The sequence below is a fragment of the Melozone crissalis genome, unplaced genomic scaffold, assembly GCF_028551555.1.
Source record: "Melozone crissalis strain CALT ecotype California unplaced genomic scaffold, PUWL_Pcris_2 ptg000008l_1, whole genome shotgun sequence".
Taxonomy (NCBI): domain Eukaryota; kingdom Metazoa; phylum Chordata; class Aves; order Passeriformes; family Passerellidae; genus Melozone; species Melozone crissalis.
This window is the reverse complement of record NW_026535786.1, coordinates 5,574,762-5,596,227: the sequence shown is the minus strand read 5'-3', so window position 1 is coordinate 5,596,227 and position 21,466 is coordinate 5,574,762. Positions and strand designations below refer to the sequence as shown.

The window sequence follows — 21,466 nt, the reverse complement described above, 5'->3', positions numbered from 1 at the left end:
TGCGAGAAGAATGGAAGGCTTTAGGAAGAGCACATAAAGAGCTATGTCTCTGTCCCTGGCTCTCCAGAGAGAGTAAAATAGCTCTTGTCTGCAGTGCCTATATAGTAACAGAGAATTTAGTGAGAGGTACAAAGTCATAGCATCATTTAGATTGGAAAAGAACTTGGAGTCCAAACATACACCTTATATTGCCAAGCAGGATGAATTTTACAGGCACATGAAACTCATAGGTCACACAGTATAAGGTCAGCTTGAGGAATTTTTTCTTTTTCCTCTTTTTTTCATTTTTCCTATGCAGCAGGTATTCACTAGACTGAGAATTTCACTCCTTCATTTTCAACTAAGTGTTTAGTGAAGTATTGAAGTGGCATCTGCAAATATAAGGCAGATTTTGTCTCCTCCCTTCTATGCTGTTACACCTCTCTAAAATGAGGGACTCAGGTCTGAAGACAGCTCCTGCAACTGAGAGTTCACAGCTCAGGAAGGAAAAGTCTGAGTAAGAACAGAATTTGCAAGTGATTTGTCTATGGCAGGATAGAGGCAAAGTTTGTCTTGAAGGGGCTTGCAGCCAGATGTCAAGACTTCTTGTCTGGACACGCTTCTCTGAATGACTCCACCAACCAGCACCTTTTGTGAGATGCTGAAAATCAACAATTTTATTTCCACAGTACTGCTCAATAAATTCTTCACATCTTCCAGAAGTGTCTCTTAAGACTGTTGCATTTTGCTTGCTTCCTGTGATGATTCATATACATTTTAGAAGAATGTTTTCAGAAAGCAAATACCCTTCTGCTCAACACAGATGTATTCCTGAAAAGTTCTGCTGGTATCTTGGAGTGTGGATAGTGAATTTTCCCATGAGAATAAACACAATGAAGGGATGCATGTTAGGACTTAAAGAATACACACAGTATAAACACACAGGGATATCTGTGGCATGAGGGATGAGAGGGAGGGAAAAAATCAGTGTGAGCTTTCCAGAGGAAATGCTGGCTTTATAGAATTGATAACCCTTTCTGAAAACCCTGATCTACTTCACCCAGGAGACTGTACCCATGATTGCCTGTTTTGTCACCCTTCACCCTTGATTCGTTGTATTTTGCTTCACCTAAGATAAGGCTATCAACTGCGAGAATGAAACTCCTGAGAAAGAGAGAGCCAATTCTTCATCAGCCTTGGAAGTTCAGATCTTCTGGAGAACTGAATGATGTGAAATTCTCCTGCATCTTCAGTCCTGTCACTACTTCCAGGAGACTGAACTTGCAATGGGAACATTTAACTGTGAGCATTCTTGGTGTCTCTTTCTGAACAGCTCAATTTTCCTTTTCATCATAATCTTCTTCATATGAAACAAGATCATTCAAGTTTGAGGGGTGACAAAGAGTGCAATGATGACATTTGCCTGGTCAAGGTACTGAGAAAACATGGAAATCAATGGACAAGTAGGGTGCTGCTGCAGTCTCATCAAAAATATGAATTTTCAGAAACCACATGACAAAGAAATGGGTTTTGGTGTCACTGGTGCCACCCAAATAGGAAAACACAGCCATCACTATGAGTCTTATTTGACCAATAGCCATGGAGAGTTTTGAATAGTTGCTAGGAATGAACACCTCATAATAAATTTTAGCTGAAAAAAAAGAGAAAAATTTAAATATATTTTTGAGAAAATTACAATCTGCTTAGGGACAATGTGGGCAGGCTGGTTTCGTTGAATAAAGTATAAATTGTGAATCATAGTTGTTCAGCTCTTGTAATAGTCTGGAAGTCTCTTAGGATTTAAAGCAAGCTGAACAACTGACAATCTTGGAGGAATTCAAGTGTGGTTTTATAATATCTGGTTCAACCGACTGAACTGGATCACTCTCACTAGCAATTATGTGTTTCACCAAGCATCTGGAAGCTTCATTGATGTTTATATTTTCCTGCAAATGAAAGAGAAAGAGAGGTTGATTAGGCAATAATAATAAAAACATGTTGCATATTTCCTATGCATAATTAAATTTTTCGCTCAACAACATAAAAATTTACTTACTGTAATAAACAGTTTTCAAAAATTGACTGTGTTAAATAGTGCTTACTGGAGTTTTGAAGTTGGTTAAGTTTTATATATATTATGATTCATATATGTTTTAAGATGTATACAGAGCTGATTTTAAATTACCTCAATCTCTTGGTGACTTGATTGTTTCAACAAACTAAAAAACAAATGCCAGAGAGGTGTTGAAGATCGAGGCCTGAAGTAAAGCTCCAAAGACCATATTTCACTGCTTGAATAATGGCTACTCATTTCCAAATAGTTAATTACGTACCAGTAATTACAGCCATGCGTAGCACTTATTTTTTAAAGCCTTTCACACAATTTCAAGAAGATTTCTGTATGCAATGCTCACAATGAAACCTGTGATGGACCAGTTTCATTGAAAAAATGATACAATCTCAAATTACTCACTAAACAGTGAAACTGTTCTGTATGGTTTGGAGTCCTCCCTGATTTCTTGTTGGGGCTGACTGCAATGCACTGCATCTCCAATGCACTGATTCAGAAGAAATATATCACCACTGGTTTCATTTGTAGGACAGAAATCCTCAGTCTAGGGGTTTAAAATGAAAGCTAAAGCACATATTTTCCTACATATGCCTGATATCAACTGCACATTTAACTTGCACCAGTTTGTAGAATAAGTAACAAGGAAGCAGCTTGATCAATGAGACACAGCACAACACAGCATAGAAAATAAGCAGTAGTACTGAATAAAGATTTTTTTTGGTAAATAACAGCCACCAATATGTTTGGAATTAAAAATCAATCTCTCTGGCATAAAAGGCACTCTTTTAGTGTAACTATTGGCATTGATTACTTATTTTACAAGGCAGGAGATAGAAACTTCACTATTGCCTCAATCTTCTAGGAAATTGTATAACACAGCCACATACATCCACACGGAAATGCATACCAATATAAAGGCATACATTTGTGCATATGCACACACTACTCTTGCTCAGTAAAGATAATGTTTTATTTGCAGCCTAAGATCACCCAGATTTCCAAGTTGAATCTCTGAGTCATAGACTAGTTTTGACTGGAAGGGACATTTAAATGCCACCTAGTCCCAATTCTCAAGCAGGTCCAGGTCTCTCTGGATGGCAATCTGGAGCCTGCTGCACTGAGGCCATAAACTAGCTATAAAAGAAAGAAACGTGTGTGTTTCAGTAGAGAAGACACATTTATAGGAAAATCAAAAGCTAAAGGAATGGATTCTTTGTATTTTATGCTATCTCCCACTTTCCAACTAGCCACCTCATGCTGGACCATGACTTTGTCTAATATCCTTGAAATCAATGTCAAAACTCCACAAATTCCATTGTCCATCCCTTTGAATCACAGTAAAGGACTGAAATCTGTGGATCTAACTGAAAATGTTAAATAGATCAAGACTTCACAATGACAAACATGAACTTAAATATTTTGTATGTACGGAATATCAGTAAGTTGTAAACCCCCAATACTTTAGAAAAGTACATATTAATGTACATAGTAACTGCTAGAAAGTAATATGGGGCTAGGAATCGTCTCTACTGAGATCTTAAAATTCTGCTGTATCACATGGCTCTCTCAGGCAGACTAGAAAATTCCTCAAGCATGCACTGAAAACCCTTTTCAGAGCACTGTGAAATTTTATTTAAAAAAAACCCAGGCAATGAAAAATGTCTCTCAGCACTGCCTAGAAAACTGAAGCCAAAATAGGATTGTTAAATGCACAAAAACAGAAATGTAAAAACCTTTTGCATTGTGTTAGTTTTTACTGATGGACTGGTGAGCATTTAATTTGCCCATGTGCTACTTATGTGTTGAAATAGCAGCACGTGTTTATTTAATAAGGTCTTAGGGACTATCTAAGATTCTACCCAAACTGATTAATGTTCAGATATATTAACAGCAACCATCTTTATTAGGGGCTACCATTTCACAGCACTGGGAAAGGGGGAAGGAACCAAGCCCACAATAGCATAAAACTGATATATGTGGACATCCCTTATCCCTGCTGGTGATAGATGGAAATCCATGTGGCAGACATGACCCTAAAAATGCAGAAGAAAAAGAATTCTCTGGCCAGTACTCAAACAAGAAAAAACAAAAAAAAACCAAAGAGGGAAGGAATAAAAAGTCCTGTCCTGAGCCTACTGAATCTAGAGAGTCAGTTTCTCACCTTTAACATTTATATGAACTGTTTAAGCTGTGTGGATGACAATTTCAGCTGGGGTACAAGGGGAGGAAGAGGAAGGATGGCCCTGACAGACAGCACAGCTGGTTTTAAGTTTATGTCTAGCTCCAGCCTGTTCCTGTGGTTCAGATGACAACAGGCACACAGTATGGATGAGAAGCAATATGTTAAGTTACCTGCTGCAAGGAGCCTTTGGTCATTCCACAAAAGCAACTCCTGCTGTCCCAGGTCCCTGCCTTGACCATTTCCTTTGTGATGCTACTACTGCCTTTTGTTACTACCTTAATCCTGAGATGTCCTACACCTTCAGATCAGACATTGCTGTATTCTGGTCTGACTAATGAAATATTGATTTCTCTACCTAAACACTCCTGTGGTGTGTTTTGCAAAAGAAAAATCTGCATTCTGCTAGGCAGTGAAAAAGCTACAGACAGTAGAAGGTGATCTGATATCCAAACACAGACATGCAGAGATTTGGTGATTTTAGGGCCATGAAGTGTTGAGAGGCAATCAAGGGGAGGAAAGAGAGAAAACGAAAAAGTGAAAATCCACTCAAACCCAAAGAAACCAACAATCGGGGTGTAAGATTGGGCAGAGAAGAATAATCACAGACAACCTACTAATGGTATTGAGACATGGAAATTGCCTCAATTATACCTGAAAATAAAACTAAATATGTTTTTAGAAAGCAAGAAAATATAGGTGAGACAGTGGAGTGAAAAACTATCTTTCAGTGGGTCTCTATGTTGAAACGCCGTAATTGTCACCTCCCATATGGCTTTGTCCTACAAAAGAACATCAAAGAAACTGAAGATTGCTGAAGTTCAGACTTTTTTTTTCTTCTCTTCTCTTCTCTTCTCTTCTCTTCTCTTCTCTTCTCTTCTCTTCTCTTCTCTTCTCTTCTCTTCTCTTCTCTTCTCTTCTCTTCTCTTCTCTCCTCTCCTCTCCCTCTCCCTCTCCCTCTCCCTCTCCCTCTCCCTCTCCCCTGTAGTGCTTGTTATCCAGCCTCCTCTGAGGCCACTTTTACCGTCACAGTTCTCCAAATGCAGGAGACACTCTGTCTCCCTGTATTGCTTTCAAGGCTGGTATTACTCAGCACTGCATCTTTGATGTGTTTATCTGGACAGCAGCTTTCTGTGATAGGGAAGTGCTGCTATGGCCATTTGTCAAAAGGAGAAAATGCAGAGCCACATGAATCCTGGTCCTGCAGGCAGTGGCTAGTTGGAAAGTGGGAGATAGCATCGGATGAAGTCTTCACATGATAAGGTAAGTATGCAACAATTTCCTTTCTCAAGAAAAGCTCTTTCCCAAGAGAGAGCTTTTACTGCAAGGCCAAAAAGGATCTTACCCACGTTATGGTGTCTTTATCAGTCCTGTATTCCTGATTCAGCATGCCAGCCTTTATAAAAGCCTTTCCCAAGCACCTTGCCCTGCCCTGTCCCCTGAGGGGCCTAGCCCAGTTCTGTGTGGCTCAGAAAGCCCCAGCATCTGATACACTATCCCAGTCAGTGCAAAAGCTGAGATGTGAATCCATCCCCAAGTGATTTATCCTGCATCAACCTGCCAGAATCTGCCAGAGCAAGGACCTGAACCCTGCTTCTGTGACAATGCCTGACTACTTGTGCAAGTCTTTCTTGTGGCCTCATCAAGAAAGAATGGAAAGATGAAAATCAGAACATGCTACTCTTTATTCTATTACTAAACAAAAAAGGGCAAAGAAAATAACTCTGACTAATCTCTGAAATCCAGAAAGGAACACTGGAGGACACAAATGAAATTAGTGTTTGCTCATAGATCAATCTTATTAAAATATATCCTTTCAAAGGGCACTTTTATGGAAGGGATAGCAACTGAGGGCAGGGAAAGAGAGCTGCATTATTAAAATCCTTGAACTGATTGGTATTGGAAATAATGTCTTGTAAGCAACAATCAACTAAAGGGAAAAGAAATACATTATTGAATGTGACTCAAAGCAGTACACAAGCTCAGCCAACGTTTTTGCATTCTGGATTATCTTCCCCCTTATCTGCTATCTCTACTGCAGATGCAGAACATTAACATTTAGGGCATTCCTCTTAGCTCTTTGTAGAAGAATAAAGGCCCTGACAAGTTTTAAGGGCCTGTCTCACTTTCAGATGAACGAATTTTTTTTTTTTTACCATGCACATATCTTAAATTTGACTATCTGGTTGTTTTCTGATAGAATGCTTTTCCCATTGACAGTATTTTCCTCTTACTGATTCTGATGCTTCTGAGTCTTACCTTGAAAACCAGGGTGAAGAACAGTGTGTATGCAGGCACAGAGCTCTTGGGGAGCTCTAAATCAGTGCTGCCTAGAGACATGACCCTAGACTACTGCTGCACTTGAAGGAAATTGACTTCCCACAAGCAAACATTTACAAATTGTGAAATATTCAGGTATTAGATGGGAGCCTAGTGAGAAGCTCATAGCTTCCACATTTTATTTCCATACTGCAGTAAAATCCAGGCGCAAGGAAATAACTTGAAAGATGCTTTAACCTGCCCTCCCCTGGAGCTAGCATGCTCCCTTAGCAGAACTCCCTGGAAACTGCTGGGAACAGAGCCTTATTAAGATGGTGTGCTGTGCTCCTACAGTGGTGCTTCCAGGAAAATGCAGCCATACAAGTTAAAAGCCATCTAGAAGCATGAACATGAAATTCATAGATGTGAACTGCTGTGACAGCAACTCTGAGAACAAGATCTTTTCTGTGATTTAATTCTTACATATGCTTGAATAGCCTGCAACAAAATTATTTCATTTAATGATTTTCTGATTTCAACAATTTTGTATTTCTCTGAATTTCCAGATTTGGGACAGCACTAAATAATGCATTTCATAAAAGTGTTCCAGAGAGCTACAGAACAGCTCTAACACCCATAGGATAATCTGAATGGACTCCTTTTAATTACAGGAAAAAAATCTGCAGAGGATTCTGCACAGAGTGATTGAGCATCTGAAATGAAATATCCTGCCTTAAATCTCAGCTTTATTTCTTGCTTTATGGCAGAATCTGAAGTATTTCCTCAAACTGTACTGTGAGATTGGTTAGACTTTTTTGAGTGAATTAAAAAGACAATCTAGGGAGCCATACATCCCTAACTGGGTCTGGCAGTCTCAAATGAATTGCTTGGATTTAAGTTACCAGATCAGCAGATTAGTTTAGAGTGTCAGCCTAATTCAAATACATGTCCAAACCTTGTTTTTCTTTATGGAAATCAGAAGTGCATATCCAGTTCCTCTGCAAATATACTGCATAGCTTGCTTTTTTCATGTTTTATAATAATTGTCCAGTCAAAAGAACTGAAGAATCTGTGATTTAAACAAGGGCTAGTAGAGCTTGTATTATTCATAGAATTCCCTGGTAAGATAGGAAGAATTCATGTCTTTGTTTTTTGAAAAAAAGGCTGGAACAGATGAGAGAATGACTTTCTGAAGGCAACACAGCAATGGCAAAGAGGACTTTTGATTGCTAGCCCAGCATTTGGGTCCTGTAAGGGGTTGGAACTAGATTATTTTTAAGGTCTCTTCCAACACAACTCATTCTGAATCTATGTTAGCACACCATGGACTGCCTGTCAAACAAAAGCTGAATAAAGGACATCTTATTACCCACATTTCTTAGAGGAAGAACTATAACACTGTCCTGGTCCAAATAGGATGTATCCAAATAGCCCAGAGACTCAGACTGCTCTTCAGTGTCCAGGTCATGATGCTCAGGAGACAAGGAGCTGTGCATTTAACCTAGTTTTGTAAGGATCTGAAAAGCACAGCTACCAGCCTTTCTGGGCAATTTGGACAAAACATGAATGTCTTTTCATCTGATTCTATATTGCTGACAGTAGAATTACAGCAGGGAAAGGAGGAACTCGGGCATAATAACAACACAGCCGTGGCCAGTTGTGAGGTATTTAAGTTTTTTCTGAATTAGGTACTTTCAAGCACATTTAGTTTTGCCTGACTTGTCTGTTTTGTTGCACAAGTTCCAGTTTTATTATAAAGTGATAATAAGCTTGAAATTGCTCCTTTTCTAATCCAAGTCAAAAGCTCACCTCTTTGAACTAGGCATGGTGGTGAAAACAGTTTAAAGGCTTGGAAATGTGAGTGGAGCTCTCAGCTGCTCTGGCCACGTGCTGGATAATTTAATATGTGACAGGAAGAAGAAATTTCCTTCTTTTAAAAGAATGGTTCTTTCACAATAGTTGTGGTCATGAAATTTATTAAATAATTAACTATTAAGGGTTATTTGGTGACTATCTGGGGATGTGCCTCTTATACTGCAATCACTATGGGTGAAGTAAATATGCAGATATAAAAGAGACCAGGCTCACCACCGGCTACATGGCAAAACCAGTGTAACTTGTGATTACACTGTGAGGTGGTGTTGCACAATAAGGCCCTTCTCACATGGAAAACTATCCAAACAAAATCTTCTCTCTTTGTAGGGAGAAGACTGAAAGAAGGTTATTTCCTTCAGATCAATGTAAGAATCAAAACTAACACATAAGCCTGCATTAGGTGGCTCAAATATTTTATATTGGAGAGGTTAGCTTACAAAAATAGCACCAGGGAATAATACAGAGAATTTTTTTTTTGTGTAATCTTCCAGTGAACAGACAAAAGCTTAAAGCCATTGACAGCTTGAAATATGGTAGGTACATATATAGCATGCTACTTTCTGCAAGGCAACCAGAACAAAAAGATGTTCTTTCTATAAGTAATCACCTTTGTTTTTCCAAAATGCATAAATCATATTCAGTTTGTTCTCAAGGCTTTAACATTTCCAAGCACATCTCCAGAAAAACTCTGGAGATCTAATTATTCCAGGGTACCACAAAAAGAGAGTTATTACTTATTTGAACTGCTAAAACTGATAGCTGCAATATGAGCACTCCTTTGTCCATGCTATTCTGCTTCAAAAGATTTCCTATTCTCTGTAGCAAACAGAGTTAGTAATTTTTTTTTTTTTTTATCAGACCCAAGTTCAATTACTTATGGTGCCCTGAAAGAATACCAGGTATGTACAATATCCAGAATTCTAAAATAGTAGTAATATTAACTTTGTTTTAGAAAAGGAAGTGCAAGGTTTAGATGAAGTGGGGAAATTATTTTGATCTAACTTATTTTAAATGTTTTGATTCTACCATCTTTACTGGAATGACTCTCTGCATAATTTTAAAATCAGAACCCTCCAATTCTGGGTGGAAACCAGGTGTGTGGATTGCAGACCAACAGGTCCTAGCCTCTGGTGTATAACAGCAGAGAACAGTCTGGTAGCAGCTGTGTGCCCTCTACTCTCATCATTCCCTTCAGAGTGGCTTTTGAAAGCAAGTCTTGTCATAGCTGGATTTTTTTTCTGTTCCTACATGATTGCATTGTCAATCTGGGGACTGCTTGGCTTTTGGAGTTAAATAATGTAAGAAGAATCTAGATATTTACCATATCTAAAATAAGAGAAATTCTTAATTCTGTGCAGCTTAGAGAAACTTGGGAAAAATTCCTCTGGTATGACTTTAAAAAAAAGTTATGTTCTCTATACATCTTTTATACTTCCATAGTTCTGCCCCAGACTGGCTCCATCATCATTTTAAAACCTCTCTGTGATCTTTGAAATTGTTTGCATATTCATTTTCTGTCATGATCTGCAACGAGTCTTAGCACAATAAATGCGGTTGTCCTTTTTGAGTGGTGGACATGTGCCATGTTTACCATCCTCATAGTAAAATTTAGTTTACCATCCTCATAGTAAAATTTAGTTTATCATAAGGAGGATCACTGGATTCTCTTGGCCCCGCCCAACACAAATCAGCAGACGAACCACAGACCTAAATACAAACCAGGTGCAGCACATGAAGGAATAGGAAGTACCCTGTTGTGGAGCAAGAGAGTTTACACACTTACTTAGATCCAAATTTCTCTCTGTGAATGGCATCTTACGAAACAGTGGCTGGATTTGAGACTCATTCAGTAGAGAAGCAAAGGCATTAATTACAAAGACATAGAATCATAAAATCTTAGAATGGTTTGGGTTGGAAGGGACCTCTTCAAATCATCTTGTCTAACCCTCCTGCCAGGGCAGGGACATCCTCAGCTAGATTGGGTTGCTCAGAGTCAAATCCAATCTAGCCTTTAATGTTTCCAGGGATGGAGCATCCACCACATCTGGGCGACTTGTTCCAGTGTTTCACCATCCTTTGTCAGAAAAAAAGATTTCTTATCTCTAGTATAAATCTACCTTCTTTTAGTTTAAAACCACTACCCCTTGTCCTATGACAACAGGCTCTGTTGACAGGTTTTTCCCCATCTTTGTTATAAGCCCCCTTAAGTACTGAAAAGCTGCAATCTCAGCCCAGAGTTCATGCAATTCTTGAGGCAGTCTGGGATATGCTGCTATTCCCCTCCTGTTACTTCTGCTGATTACTAGTGAAACATCTTTTAAATATTAATGCTTAAAGAAGGTTTCAAGACCAGAAAAGTAAAATACAAATATACAACCTAAAAGTTCTTAAGTACCTTACATAAACTTTTTAAAAGGAATTAAACAATCAAATGCAGCATTTTGGCTTCCAGCCTACTAGAAATCTAGGTTTAACCAGAACCAATCTGTTTACATTTCAAACATCCAAAAGTTCCCCAGAGCTGTTAATGATGACACCAGCTTTCATAATAGGATACAATCAACACAATATCCACTGAATTGTTGTGTTCAAATCAATATTTCACATGCCAGCTTCCAAATCCTGCACGAACTGAAATTATCCGCGACATCTCAAATTGATCTACAGTACCAATGTACTTTTGGCCTTTGAAATTTGAAAGTCTCAGTGCCCTTTCTGATTTTTATCTTAATATTCCATGCACTCAGGAAATCTATACCAAGGCAAAGAATTGAACCTCAGAGTAGCTCATTCAGCCTTTTGACCACTGATATTTCCTTCCTCCCCAGATATGTGATTTTTTTGAAAAGACTTTTGAGAATGAGAGCTTATAACAGTGAACATTGTACAAGCAACACAATAGACTTACTTTATTTCTGGAATCTAAGGCAATGAAGCTATTGTCTCAAATCAACATTTCTCAAGCAAAGTGGTTATATAAATATTTAGAGATAATATTCAATGTTAAGAATGATGAAAAACGCCTTCATATCACTCGCAAGAGGTAGTTTTATGCCTTGCCTAAGGTCATCCTCCTCCCCAGGCTATTGAGCAGTAACCTGTTGACCGGGTACATACTTTACTGCTGGCCTATCACAGCACAGCAGCTGCATTTCAGAATGTTGCAATAAAATACCTAAAACAAATAGAATTGCATACTATATATTTACAAATCTATCTTTACTTAATACACCAAGAAAGGAGCTTTTCAAGGTGCACGTTTAGAGCAAATGATCTATTTTAAAAACTGATTTCTCTGCCCTTAGAAACATTTGAAAAGAAACAGAAACATTACCTTGGCTGATGTTTCAAACCAGCCCACGAACCCATTCTCTTTGCAGAACTGATCCATCTTGATGCCGTTGTTCATAAGAACATCTATTCCCTGGTCACATTTGTTTGCTAATAGGACTGCTGGCACAGGTTTGCCATTTGGAAGAACCAACTTAGAGTCCAAATCCTCTTTCCATTTTGTCACTGCTTCAAACGTCGCAGGTCTTGTAACATCAAAGACAATAAATGCTCCCATAGCCTCTCTGTAATACACCCTGGTCATGTTTCCAAATCTTTCCTGTCCTGTAATGAAGAAGGTAGAAGGGAAAAACAAAAAAAATCAGCGCTTACAGTCTAGGTCAGTATTTCACATAGCAGGTTTTCTAAGATAACATTACTGAAGGCAGGACTTCATTTTAAAAGTCTCTGGGAAACTTCTCTTTGCCTAAATAATTTTAAATACCATGCTAGAATAATTTGTATGAAAATGCAGGAGAGTATTGCATGAAAAAGGAATTTTCAAGCCAACACCCTAGGAAATTTAATGAAGTTCATTATAAGTGAATTGTAAGTGTGATAAGTGAATAATAAATGTATGGTCTTATTAGACTACCAGATTTCTCAGTCTGTGGACAGTGCCAAGAGTCTTTGGGTACATTATAGGACTTTCAACAAGAGACACAAAAAAATATAGGCACCAGATTGGAAACTCCTTGGTACTATGGTATTTTGTCTAAAACATCTAACACAACTGAACTGCTCAAGGATGAAGAGGATCCTGCATATTCTCATGCAAATGATAATATCCAGCAGTACTATAATATAGCTCTGGAGCCATACCAGGTATAAGTGTAATTTCAAATTTATTTTTATTGACAAACTAAAGCACAGAGGTGAGGAAGTTGAATTTAAAGCCAAAAAAACGTGGAAAGTGCTCTAAGAAATATCATATTGCAGTAGCAATATGAAGAGCTGCATTGCTCCACTGAAAAGATCCATGAAGAAGGATTTCATACCAGTTCTGTCCAGAAGCTTCATGGTTTTATTTGCTGAATTCAAAGTGCTTTCTGGGAAAGGACAGAGTTTTTGGGAGCTAAAGTACATTAGTATATTCAAACATGGACATTTGTAAATATCTTTCATTTTATATGATTCAATCTATGAACAAATTAATACATGACATCAGGATGTGCTATGTTGATCAGCTGTGGATTTGTTAATATATCTGCTGTTTTCATAGGAACTCTGGAAAAATAAATTACACAGAACTTTTCTTGAAAATAAAAAATAGATTTTCTACTAATGTCTGCAGCATAGCTGTGATCTAAAGATTTATAAGCTCCTGAAACATTTCACAACAATAGGAGTTTTTAAGCAAGACAACTCTTGTACATGCTTCCATAGCTGGGGAAAAATGCTATAGAAATAGAAGCATTGAATGCAAACCTGTTTCTACCCTTATTTTCTCAATGTGAGCAATTTTGAGTAGGTTAGGAAGACAAGAAGATTGGCAGTCTGCCTCTGACCCCAGGAAGGTTATTTGTGGAGAATTTGTCTGATGTAAATTTTGCTGTCAAATGTAAGGGAGGGCTGAGAAGGGAAAGGTACCAATTGTTTAGCTTCTAGACCATGCACTTTCATTTAATGGAAATAGCACTGAACCCACTTAGGGGGTCAACACCATCAGTTTGTGATGTTTGTCTTTGGTTTTAAGCACTGTGGCAGCAAGGAGACAGTCATTCACATGATTCAGAAACCAAAGAAGAAGCCTGTCTTCTCTAAATTCATGTCAAAATTTTTTATCTTAAAGAAACACTGTGTCCTATTGATAAAGCAAGATAGAAATAGATTATTTCTGGGAAAAAAGAGGTCATATTCAAAATTTCTTTTGTCTATATTTTTATTCAAATGTCTTATGATTCCTATCAGTGGGCTAATCAGATGAATGGCTAAGTCATGTGCTATTCAATAATCTCCTTGTTGAGAAATTCTTTTTTCATCTGCAAGAAGGTGCCTTCCACCAAAAGCCAAGGTTTAATTAGAAACATGGCAGTGAGGTAAGCAGCAACATATACAAATAGTTTTTGACGGATATTGTATTTCACTGGTACTTTATACTTCTCATTCAAAGTTTGTGAGACACACTGTAGGTGATATGAGAGCAGCTCAACTCAGGCCTCACACTTATTTATTAGGACACAGATTGCTGGGGTAGGTGGGACATGGTGTAACAGAACATTAACTAAACTATTCGTTTGCAGAATAAAATCATCCACCATGAAGGAAGTTACTAAAGGAAAAAAAGGCTCCTCAGTTGTGATCTTCTGCTTAGTAGTGGCCCACAAATTTCTGACAAATTGTATGATACTGATTCTTCCTCTGGCTTCCAGCTGCTTTTTCAGATACACAGGAATTTTACTGCACAGAACAGCCAGTGTGTTTGTAAAAGCAGCATTTTGCAGGAAGAAAGGGATAACCAATTTCCATCACCAACCACTTCAAAGAAAGAGAAAGAATGGAGCTGCATGATTAACTGTCTGAACTGTTTTGAAGTGGTCTTTTTCTCCATCAGTTACAATTAATGTATCAACACACTCAACAGAAAGGCATTAGGCCAGTTTGAATGGAAAAAGAGGTGTTTTATAAATCAGAGTTTTAGTTTAATGACCTTTGCATAATGACTTCTATTTAATTTAAATTGTGGAAAAAGTGATCTCGAGTATTTGCATTGAGCTTGGAGAACTAAATAATATGTCTAAGGATGCAGAAGTACTCTTTTTTTCTACAGATTCTCGCTTATGTGAACAAAATCCTATATTAATACATGAGGTTCTTAAAACCTTTTAGTTTAGCAGAATTGCTTGTAATAATAGACACTGCTTGATGTATTAAAGATGTCAAAATCTGGCCTTAGGTTTTCAGCAACACAATGTCTTAGGCAGGAATAAGGCTAGAAAATAGATCAACCATTAGGTATTCAGTGATATCTCTCTGGCAGCCTTGAACGTTAGAATCTGCTTTACTGCAAGACCAACTAGGGAAGGAAGATTGGTTTTGCTTTTCACTGGAAGGGTCAGAAGCTTGGGAAATATTTGATGTGGTCCCTAGTACTTTACTGCATCACTTACAAGACCACTGGCATTTGGCATCAAACCCTGCAATTCCAATGGCCTTTGCCCACTGAGGTGGGGCTTTATCTTGGGATTATCAGCCCTAAATTAGATTAGAAAATTAACTGGGAGTACTGAAGGTTAGGATCCCTTTGTAGTCCGAGACTGGGAAAAAATGTCTAATTGTTAATTCAGATGAATCCTATTCTACTTGGAAGCAAAACCCGGTGAGACCAAGGTGATAAAGCAGCAAGATTTCTACTAAAGGGAAGCACTCCCTGTCTGAAGGGCAGCTGCCTGCACATTTATCCTAATCTCAGTGGCACCTCTGCAGCCGGCAAAGCTATCAGTTCATGGGTTTAAAGCAACCATCAGCTGAACTTTCATAGCTTATAAAAATTTACCCCAAATAAATGTGTACAGTAATCTAAAATTTTCACTAACCACTATCATCTCTAATGAAGGTATAAAAAGTAATGATAAATGGATGAAGATAATTTCCACAATTTTGACCACAGCATCTGAAATGTGGCAAAAAAAATTTAAATTAAAAATTGATTGAATTTTTAATGCTGAGTTTAATGCCCAATGCTGAGTTTTATGATGCATTCTACTTCTTGCCACTGTTCTAAGAGACAATGCTTTTGGGAACTACCTGGCTTTACCGACAGCCTTTAGCCAACACTGAAAAGCCGGAAACTGTGGAGAAGATTTAAACATCTTTTACCTTTCCCTTCAAAATATCTTTTAGAGTATTCACACTTGAATTCAAATAATTGTCTTTATGGATTGAAGCTTAAGCAGCCCTTGAGCTGATGTTCACCACCCCAGAAGGAGGAAAAGCAGGCTGTCAGCAGGATCTGGCCCACAGATTCCAGCACCAATCTCTACTGAAATAAAATCCTCACAGCAAGAGACTTATTTATGTTTGCAGAACAGTAATTTCAAGGTAACTTAACCTAGAAATCACCATGACTATCTTATTTATGCATATGTGCTGCAATGCTTAGCAGCTGCCGAAAGCCTAAAATGCTGAGGACGTGCTGTGCCTGGCATTAGTTAACAGGTTTCCACTTGCTCCCTCTGCAGCATAATAATCCTAAAAACTTTACAAGTGCAGAGATACTCGTCTATATCTGTGGGTAGACTGCTGCTTCTGAAGGTGAAAGTGACCTGGAAAGGAAATGGAACTGTTCTTTCCCCAAAGCATTGGTCCAACTGTTTATGAGATGAGAACCAGACTTTTAAACACAAACCAATATCTTTTTGGTAGCAATGAATAACCCAGCTCACTCAAATGCAGAAGGAGTGATAAAGAGGAAGCTGAGATGGCTGTGGAAAAGGAGCAGGGAGCAGGCTCTGATGTGCTGCTCTCTGATGTACGAAGCTCCTCCCTGCAGTAAATCTATGGCTAAAGCGGGTCTTCAGAGAAATCTCTGGGCTGTTCGGGCACAAAACACAGACAGTAGCACAGAGAGAAGCCTTGCAGAGAAGGGAATAGCAAATACACCCAGATCTGCTCTCTGCAACAGCTGTTTTCTTCAGAACAACTGTGCCTGACTACCCCATCCACTGTAACCTTGTGCAATATGGTTCAGAGTTTCTTTAAAGCTTTCCTTCTAAGAATTTTTTAATGAATTTAAAGGACATAAACACAAAGACAGTAGAAAAGATAAAGAAATAAAGACAGAAATTGACTGAGGGGCAAGATTTAATGTTGTATGACACAGCAGTAGAGATGATGGCATACTTTAACAGGAACACCAAAACTAATAATTTGTGAAACAAAATGGAATTGTTGTGAAGAAATTAAAGAAAGGCGAATTTTATCAGGTATATCTCCTCCCACACTCAATACTAAACATTCAGTCACCTCAAACTTAGGCATTTCACTGAATCAGACATAAGTTCATAGATTTTAATGACAGCATGTTGTCACAAACACCATAACATCACATAGCATTACGGTTAATCTTACTATTCCTGCCTAACACTCACAGTTTCAGGAATACAGTATGTGTTAAAACCACTGTCTTAAAGAAACAACGTGTAATGCAGAGCCTACATTATCCCTGAATTAATTTTTGTAATACTTAGTTATCCTTGTTTTTTGGCATTTCTCTCTTATCTAAATAAACGCAGCTTCAGCATTTAGCTGTTAGATCATATTATAGTTTTGTTTACAAAAGTAAAAAACACAGAAAGATATCTTACACAAACATTAACTACTTTTAATTAGATGGCACCAGATAAACCATATTTACTTTTTTTCTTGTGTATGGTAAGGGTAAACCAGGCCAAACTACTTGGTCCTATCACAGCTGGAATGTGTCACTCCTCAAATGAAGTCACAACGTACATAAATCCTACTAATAAAGTAGATAAGCTTGACACTAGTTTTAATGACAATATTTTAAAGAAAATTATTTCTAGATTTTTAAACCATTTACTACCCATGAAAAGCAAGGAGGTGCATATGTTTGGTACTGGGTTCACTGCCTGTATAATGGAGAGGGGAGAGGATATAAGAGCTAAAAAAATACCTGATATGTATATATATAAATATGATATAAATATGTATTCATATATCATTCCTGATATGAAATATTATCAATGTATTTGCAGAATTTGCTTCAATTCAAGGTGTTCTACATGCTAAGCCAACATCCTTTAGCCTGGTCAGGGATTGAAAGTTTATTTCCTTAACCCAAAAGAAAAGCTTGACTTGATAACAGAGTCAATCAAAAGAGAAAGGATGTTTTTAGACCAGAGATTTTATTTTTCTCCCTCTTCTCATTGCCCATTTGTATTTTGCAAATGATTTTACATGACCAGCCACAGCCAGGAGAAACCAATTCCATTCTCTCCATATTTCCAATCAGTTTTACTTCTCTTTCATTTTTGAACCTCTTTTTCTGCCACCAGCCAGATGCCTTATGTGTGATAACTTTTATGCCTGCACCATGATCATCAAAATTCAGCATGTTGCTTACAGAGCTTGGTCAGCAAGCAGCAGCTAAAGCTCCTTAAGCAGAAGTCATTAAAGCTAAGACAGCAACTCTTTTTATTACCAACCACTATCTTGACCTTCACAATGATGCTTTGAATTGGGCAATTCATATGAAATTTAGTACTGTGCTGTAATTCTCTCTGTCATGTGTGATAACTCAGAAAGCATGCTAGTCATTCAGTACTACAACTAGGTGTAATTGCTTTTCAGCCTGACTGAAAGCTACATCATATGATCTGCCAGCACATGATTAGTAGTGTAATAAATCTCTGAAACAAGGCATGCAAAATACATTCTTTAAGTCTTTGATACAGTCAGAATTTACTATTAAATGCTTTTTTCTCATGCAGAAATGTTTTTCTGGCAGTGTACGTGTTTGTTGTTACAATAAGCCACTTGTAACTGTAAAATAAATGTTTGCTACATTTTTCTATCTTTTAATAAAGAAAACTGAGCATATATGTATTCAAAACCATAAAACCAAAAGACTGAATTGGCGTGTGAAAAAGCGGAGTTTATCCGTTTTACATAAAGCAGTGTTGTTGCATAAGTTTTAGTACCTCAGTGCCAAATTCAGAGCTCAGACATGAGACAGCTCAGTGCAGCAGAAAAGCACTCCCTCCACCAATAAGAATGTCAAGAATTTTTTCATTTCACCAGTTTTACCCGGTGCTGTTCCAGACTAGATCAATGAGCCTGAGTGGGCTCACAACTCAGGCCACAGGCTGGTACAGTTGCCTAACAGCTGATATGATGTTCACCTCTATTCCCGATTTAATGAAAGTAATTTCTTAATTTAATTGAATTTTTAAATGCCTTCCTTTATGCTGTAATCTATTGTTGCAGTTGTATTTGATTCTTGCATTCACGAAATGAAAAATTATTACTTACAGCATGGGTTATATGCCATCAAGATAAACTTATTTTTTGCACTGAAACAAAAATGATTGATTTTTCAGAAAGGTGCTGGCAAAAAAAAGTTGCCTGCTTTATTTGAAGCCAAATCAAAAATGTCTGAAGCACTGACAGCAACAAGGTCAAATTCTGTGCGTTTTAATGATGTAACCATGTGGGGATATCTGGACTTTACTGTTTATCTCCTTGCAGAGGGAAAATAGTCTTTTGTTTTGCTTGATGTTGGAATAAGGGTATTTAAATATGAGTAATTATATTTTTAACAACCATAATGATTGCCAAATAGAAACATTTCTCTTTCCAAAACACGTAAGAAGTTGCTTTCATTGGACTGAAGGAGGGCAGGTATGAGAGAGAGGAAGAAGAAAGGTATTTTGATAAACTAACTCATATACATTCTCTTTATTTTTTTAACGATAAAGGTAATTTTAATCATTTTACTCAATCCCTCATCTATTCCACCAAATTAAAAAGATTTAACAGGACATTCTTGTTATTCTTCCTCCTGTCATAGATATCTGTTAGTTCAAGGAAGCAAAACTGAACATTGTCAGCTTCAGGGAAAACAACTGGGGCATTTGGAGAGAGGTGCCTGAGTCCCTTAATATGTCCAAGGGCATGGGAGAAAAATCAGCTAGCACAGGTTTCACTTGGACTCTCTGGCTTCCCTAGTTTGGGAGTCTGCTGATTTTAGGGAATCTCCAAAATGTCAAGCTGCCCTTAAAGTTTTCTCTCCTCAATCTGCTCTCCCTCACTGCATAGGCAGTGGCAGTTCTCAGCTTTCAGATCAGTACAAATGAGTTGGGGTCCGTATTTTGTATTGTTCTTTGATAGATTATGGGGCAAAGGGTTCTCCTCTGTACTCACCCGCAATATCCCAGAGCTGCAGCCGTACCACAGTCTCAGCATCCCAGTTCAGCACCTTCAAAGCAAAGTCCACCCCGATGGTGGCCCGGTAGTGGGGGGAGAAGTTCTGGTGGACATAGCGCTTGATGATGCTGGTTTTGCCCACTCCCAGGTCCCCGATCACCAGCAGCTTGTAGAGGTGCTCCTTCTGGCTGTGCTTCTGCATCTTTCCTCTGGCTGCGGCTGCTCCCTGCAAACTGATTGCATGCTCTGCCCCAGGAATCCTGCCAGCCTGAGGGGAAGAGAGGGGGTGAGGGACTGGGCAGGGAAGGAAGGAGAGCAAGGTAGGTGGAGGCTCTCTCCCTTCCTACGGAAGCAGGATCACCAGGTCCAGCAGGCAGCCCTGCTGGGAGATGAAGTAAGGACGAACTGGGGGAAGGAAATCTCCCAGAAAGTTTTGTGCGTATGTGTGTAAAGGTCAGCACGAGGTGTGTCTGGGATTAGTCTGGCTGCTAAAAGCTTTGCAGGAAAATTCATGCAACAGTTCTGTACTCTGTTTGGCTCCTTGCTGAAAGGACAGTGTTTCTGTTGTGCACTAGTTTTACACACAGTAAATTTTGAATCACTGCCTTGGTGATAATATATGCTTGTTTCTGGATGTCTTTAAGATGTCAGTCACTGCAAAAAACCCCTGAAAACTCCCTTCAGAGGTTTAATTTTTGCACTAAAGTGCAAAAGTGAAACCAGTGTGACTTCAGATTTGGATGAAATTTGGTTCTAATCTGTGTAAGTTAGTATGAATGCAGTTACATCACCAGTTATAGCAATATACAGCAGCTCTACTTGTGTCCATACTAGGAGGGCTGTACAAATTAATTTACAGCAGATAAATATTTTAAAATTTTGTTACCATAATTGTAATTGTCTCTCTATACCTATAATCATGCTTCCATCTGAACGCAACATGAAGCTTGTCCTTTCTTTTTTCATACATCTGGACTCTAAAATGCAAAAAAATCCAGGTTTATCTCATGACTCCAATAATCAGAAGTTATGAAAGCGTAACAGCATTCAAGCATATGAATGCCAGTGTCTCAACAGGCATCTGTTTTCCAAAACAAGGGATGCCAAACTTGCAAACTGAACCCATCTGAGTAAATAATTCCCCTAACATGACTGTCCCTTTATTTTGAATGAAGAGCACAGTGAATTTTACGTAGGCAGCTTAGCTGGAAACCTCTACCCATTACCTAGAGGTGTTTAATCCTTTTAGCAGCTTTGATAGCAAACCCATAGAATTTTAATATTGTGTGCAACTTATCAGTGAATATTTTTTTTATATTTTTTGATGTTCTTGAAAATGAAAACATATTTTTTACTTATTGCAGTATTATTTGATAGAGTTCTTATCCAAGTGTGGACTGAAATGGCATTAGAATTTTGTCATCTATCCAAAAAGCTGGATTTTAGTAGACAAAGAATCCAGAACATTCGTATTATGCAATCTTTTATAATCGGTCTTTAAACTCAAATTTTAAGTTTGTGTTTGTGTGTGTATATATACATAAACACACAAAGTGGAAATAGGTAACTTTAGAGGAAAAATGTCTTATTTTCCTTGAACCTTTTTTAATAAGAAGATTTTTTCTTTTCAATAAGATAAATTGTCTTTCCAAAAACAAGCTGTCATTTGTGTCCTGTTTGGAGAGAAATCTTAAAGAGCTTCATCTTTTTAGGTATGGACAACAACTTGATAGGCAAACCAGTTTGATCAGTTAGTATATTTGCATGATTCAAGCTCATCACTGTTATTACTGGCAGTGTGCTATGTCAGTTCTTACCTTTACAGCACCTCTGTTTCCTGAGAGGATCCAATACTTGAGTGCTTCTATGCACTCACCATTACCCTC

The 21,466-nt window shown here is 38.0% G+C and overlaps 1 protein-coding gene across 2 annotated transcripts; it reads right to left on the bottom strand.

Moving 5' to 3' along the window:
* Positions 1–1,772: 1,772 nt before the first annotated feature.
* Positions 1,773–20,706, bottom strand: RAB38 (RAB38, member RAS oncogene family). 2 transcript variants are annotated; one of them, XM_054270006.1, is made up of 4 exons: positions 20,698–20,706; positions 19,578–19,764; positions 11,698–11,978; positions 1,773–1,925 (listed from the first exon to the last, which is right to left on the bottom strand). In XM_054270006.1, exons 1-4 carry the CDS (start codon positions 20,704–20,706, stop codon positions 1,773–1,775), a joined length of 630 nt encoding a protein of 209 aa, XP_054125981.1. The 2 variants fall into 2 exon arrangements, with proteins under 2 accessions (XP_054125981.1, XP_054125982.1); XM_054270007.1 differs by lacking the exon at positions 20,698–20,706 and having other exon boundaries at positions 19,578–19,797.
* Between the last annotated feature and the right edge of the window lie 760 nt (positions 20,707–21,466).

Excerpts from the sequence above, each read along its gene's own strand:
- RAB38 (XM_054270007.1), bottom strand. The coding sequence starts at position 19,782 with ATGCAGAAGCACAGCCAGAAGGAGCACCTCTACAAGCTGCTGGTGATC. Across the intron at positions 11,979-19,577 it reads GCAGCTCTGGGATATTGCGG|GACAGGAAAGATTTGGAAAC; the intron begins GTGAGTACAGAG and ends TCTTCATTACAG. Across the intron at positions 1,926-11,697 it reads GGTTTGAAACATCAGCCAAG|GAAAATATAAACATCAATGA; the intron begins GTAATGTTTCTG and ends TTTCATTTGCAG.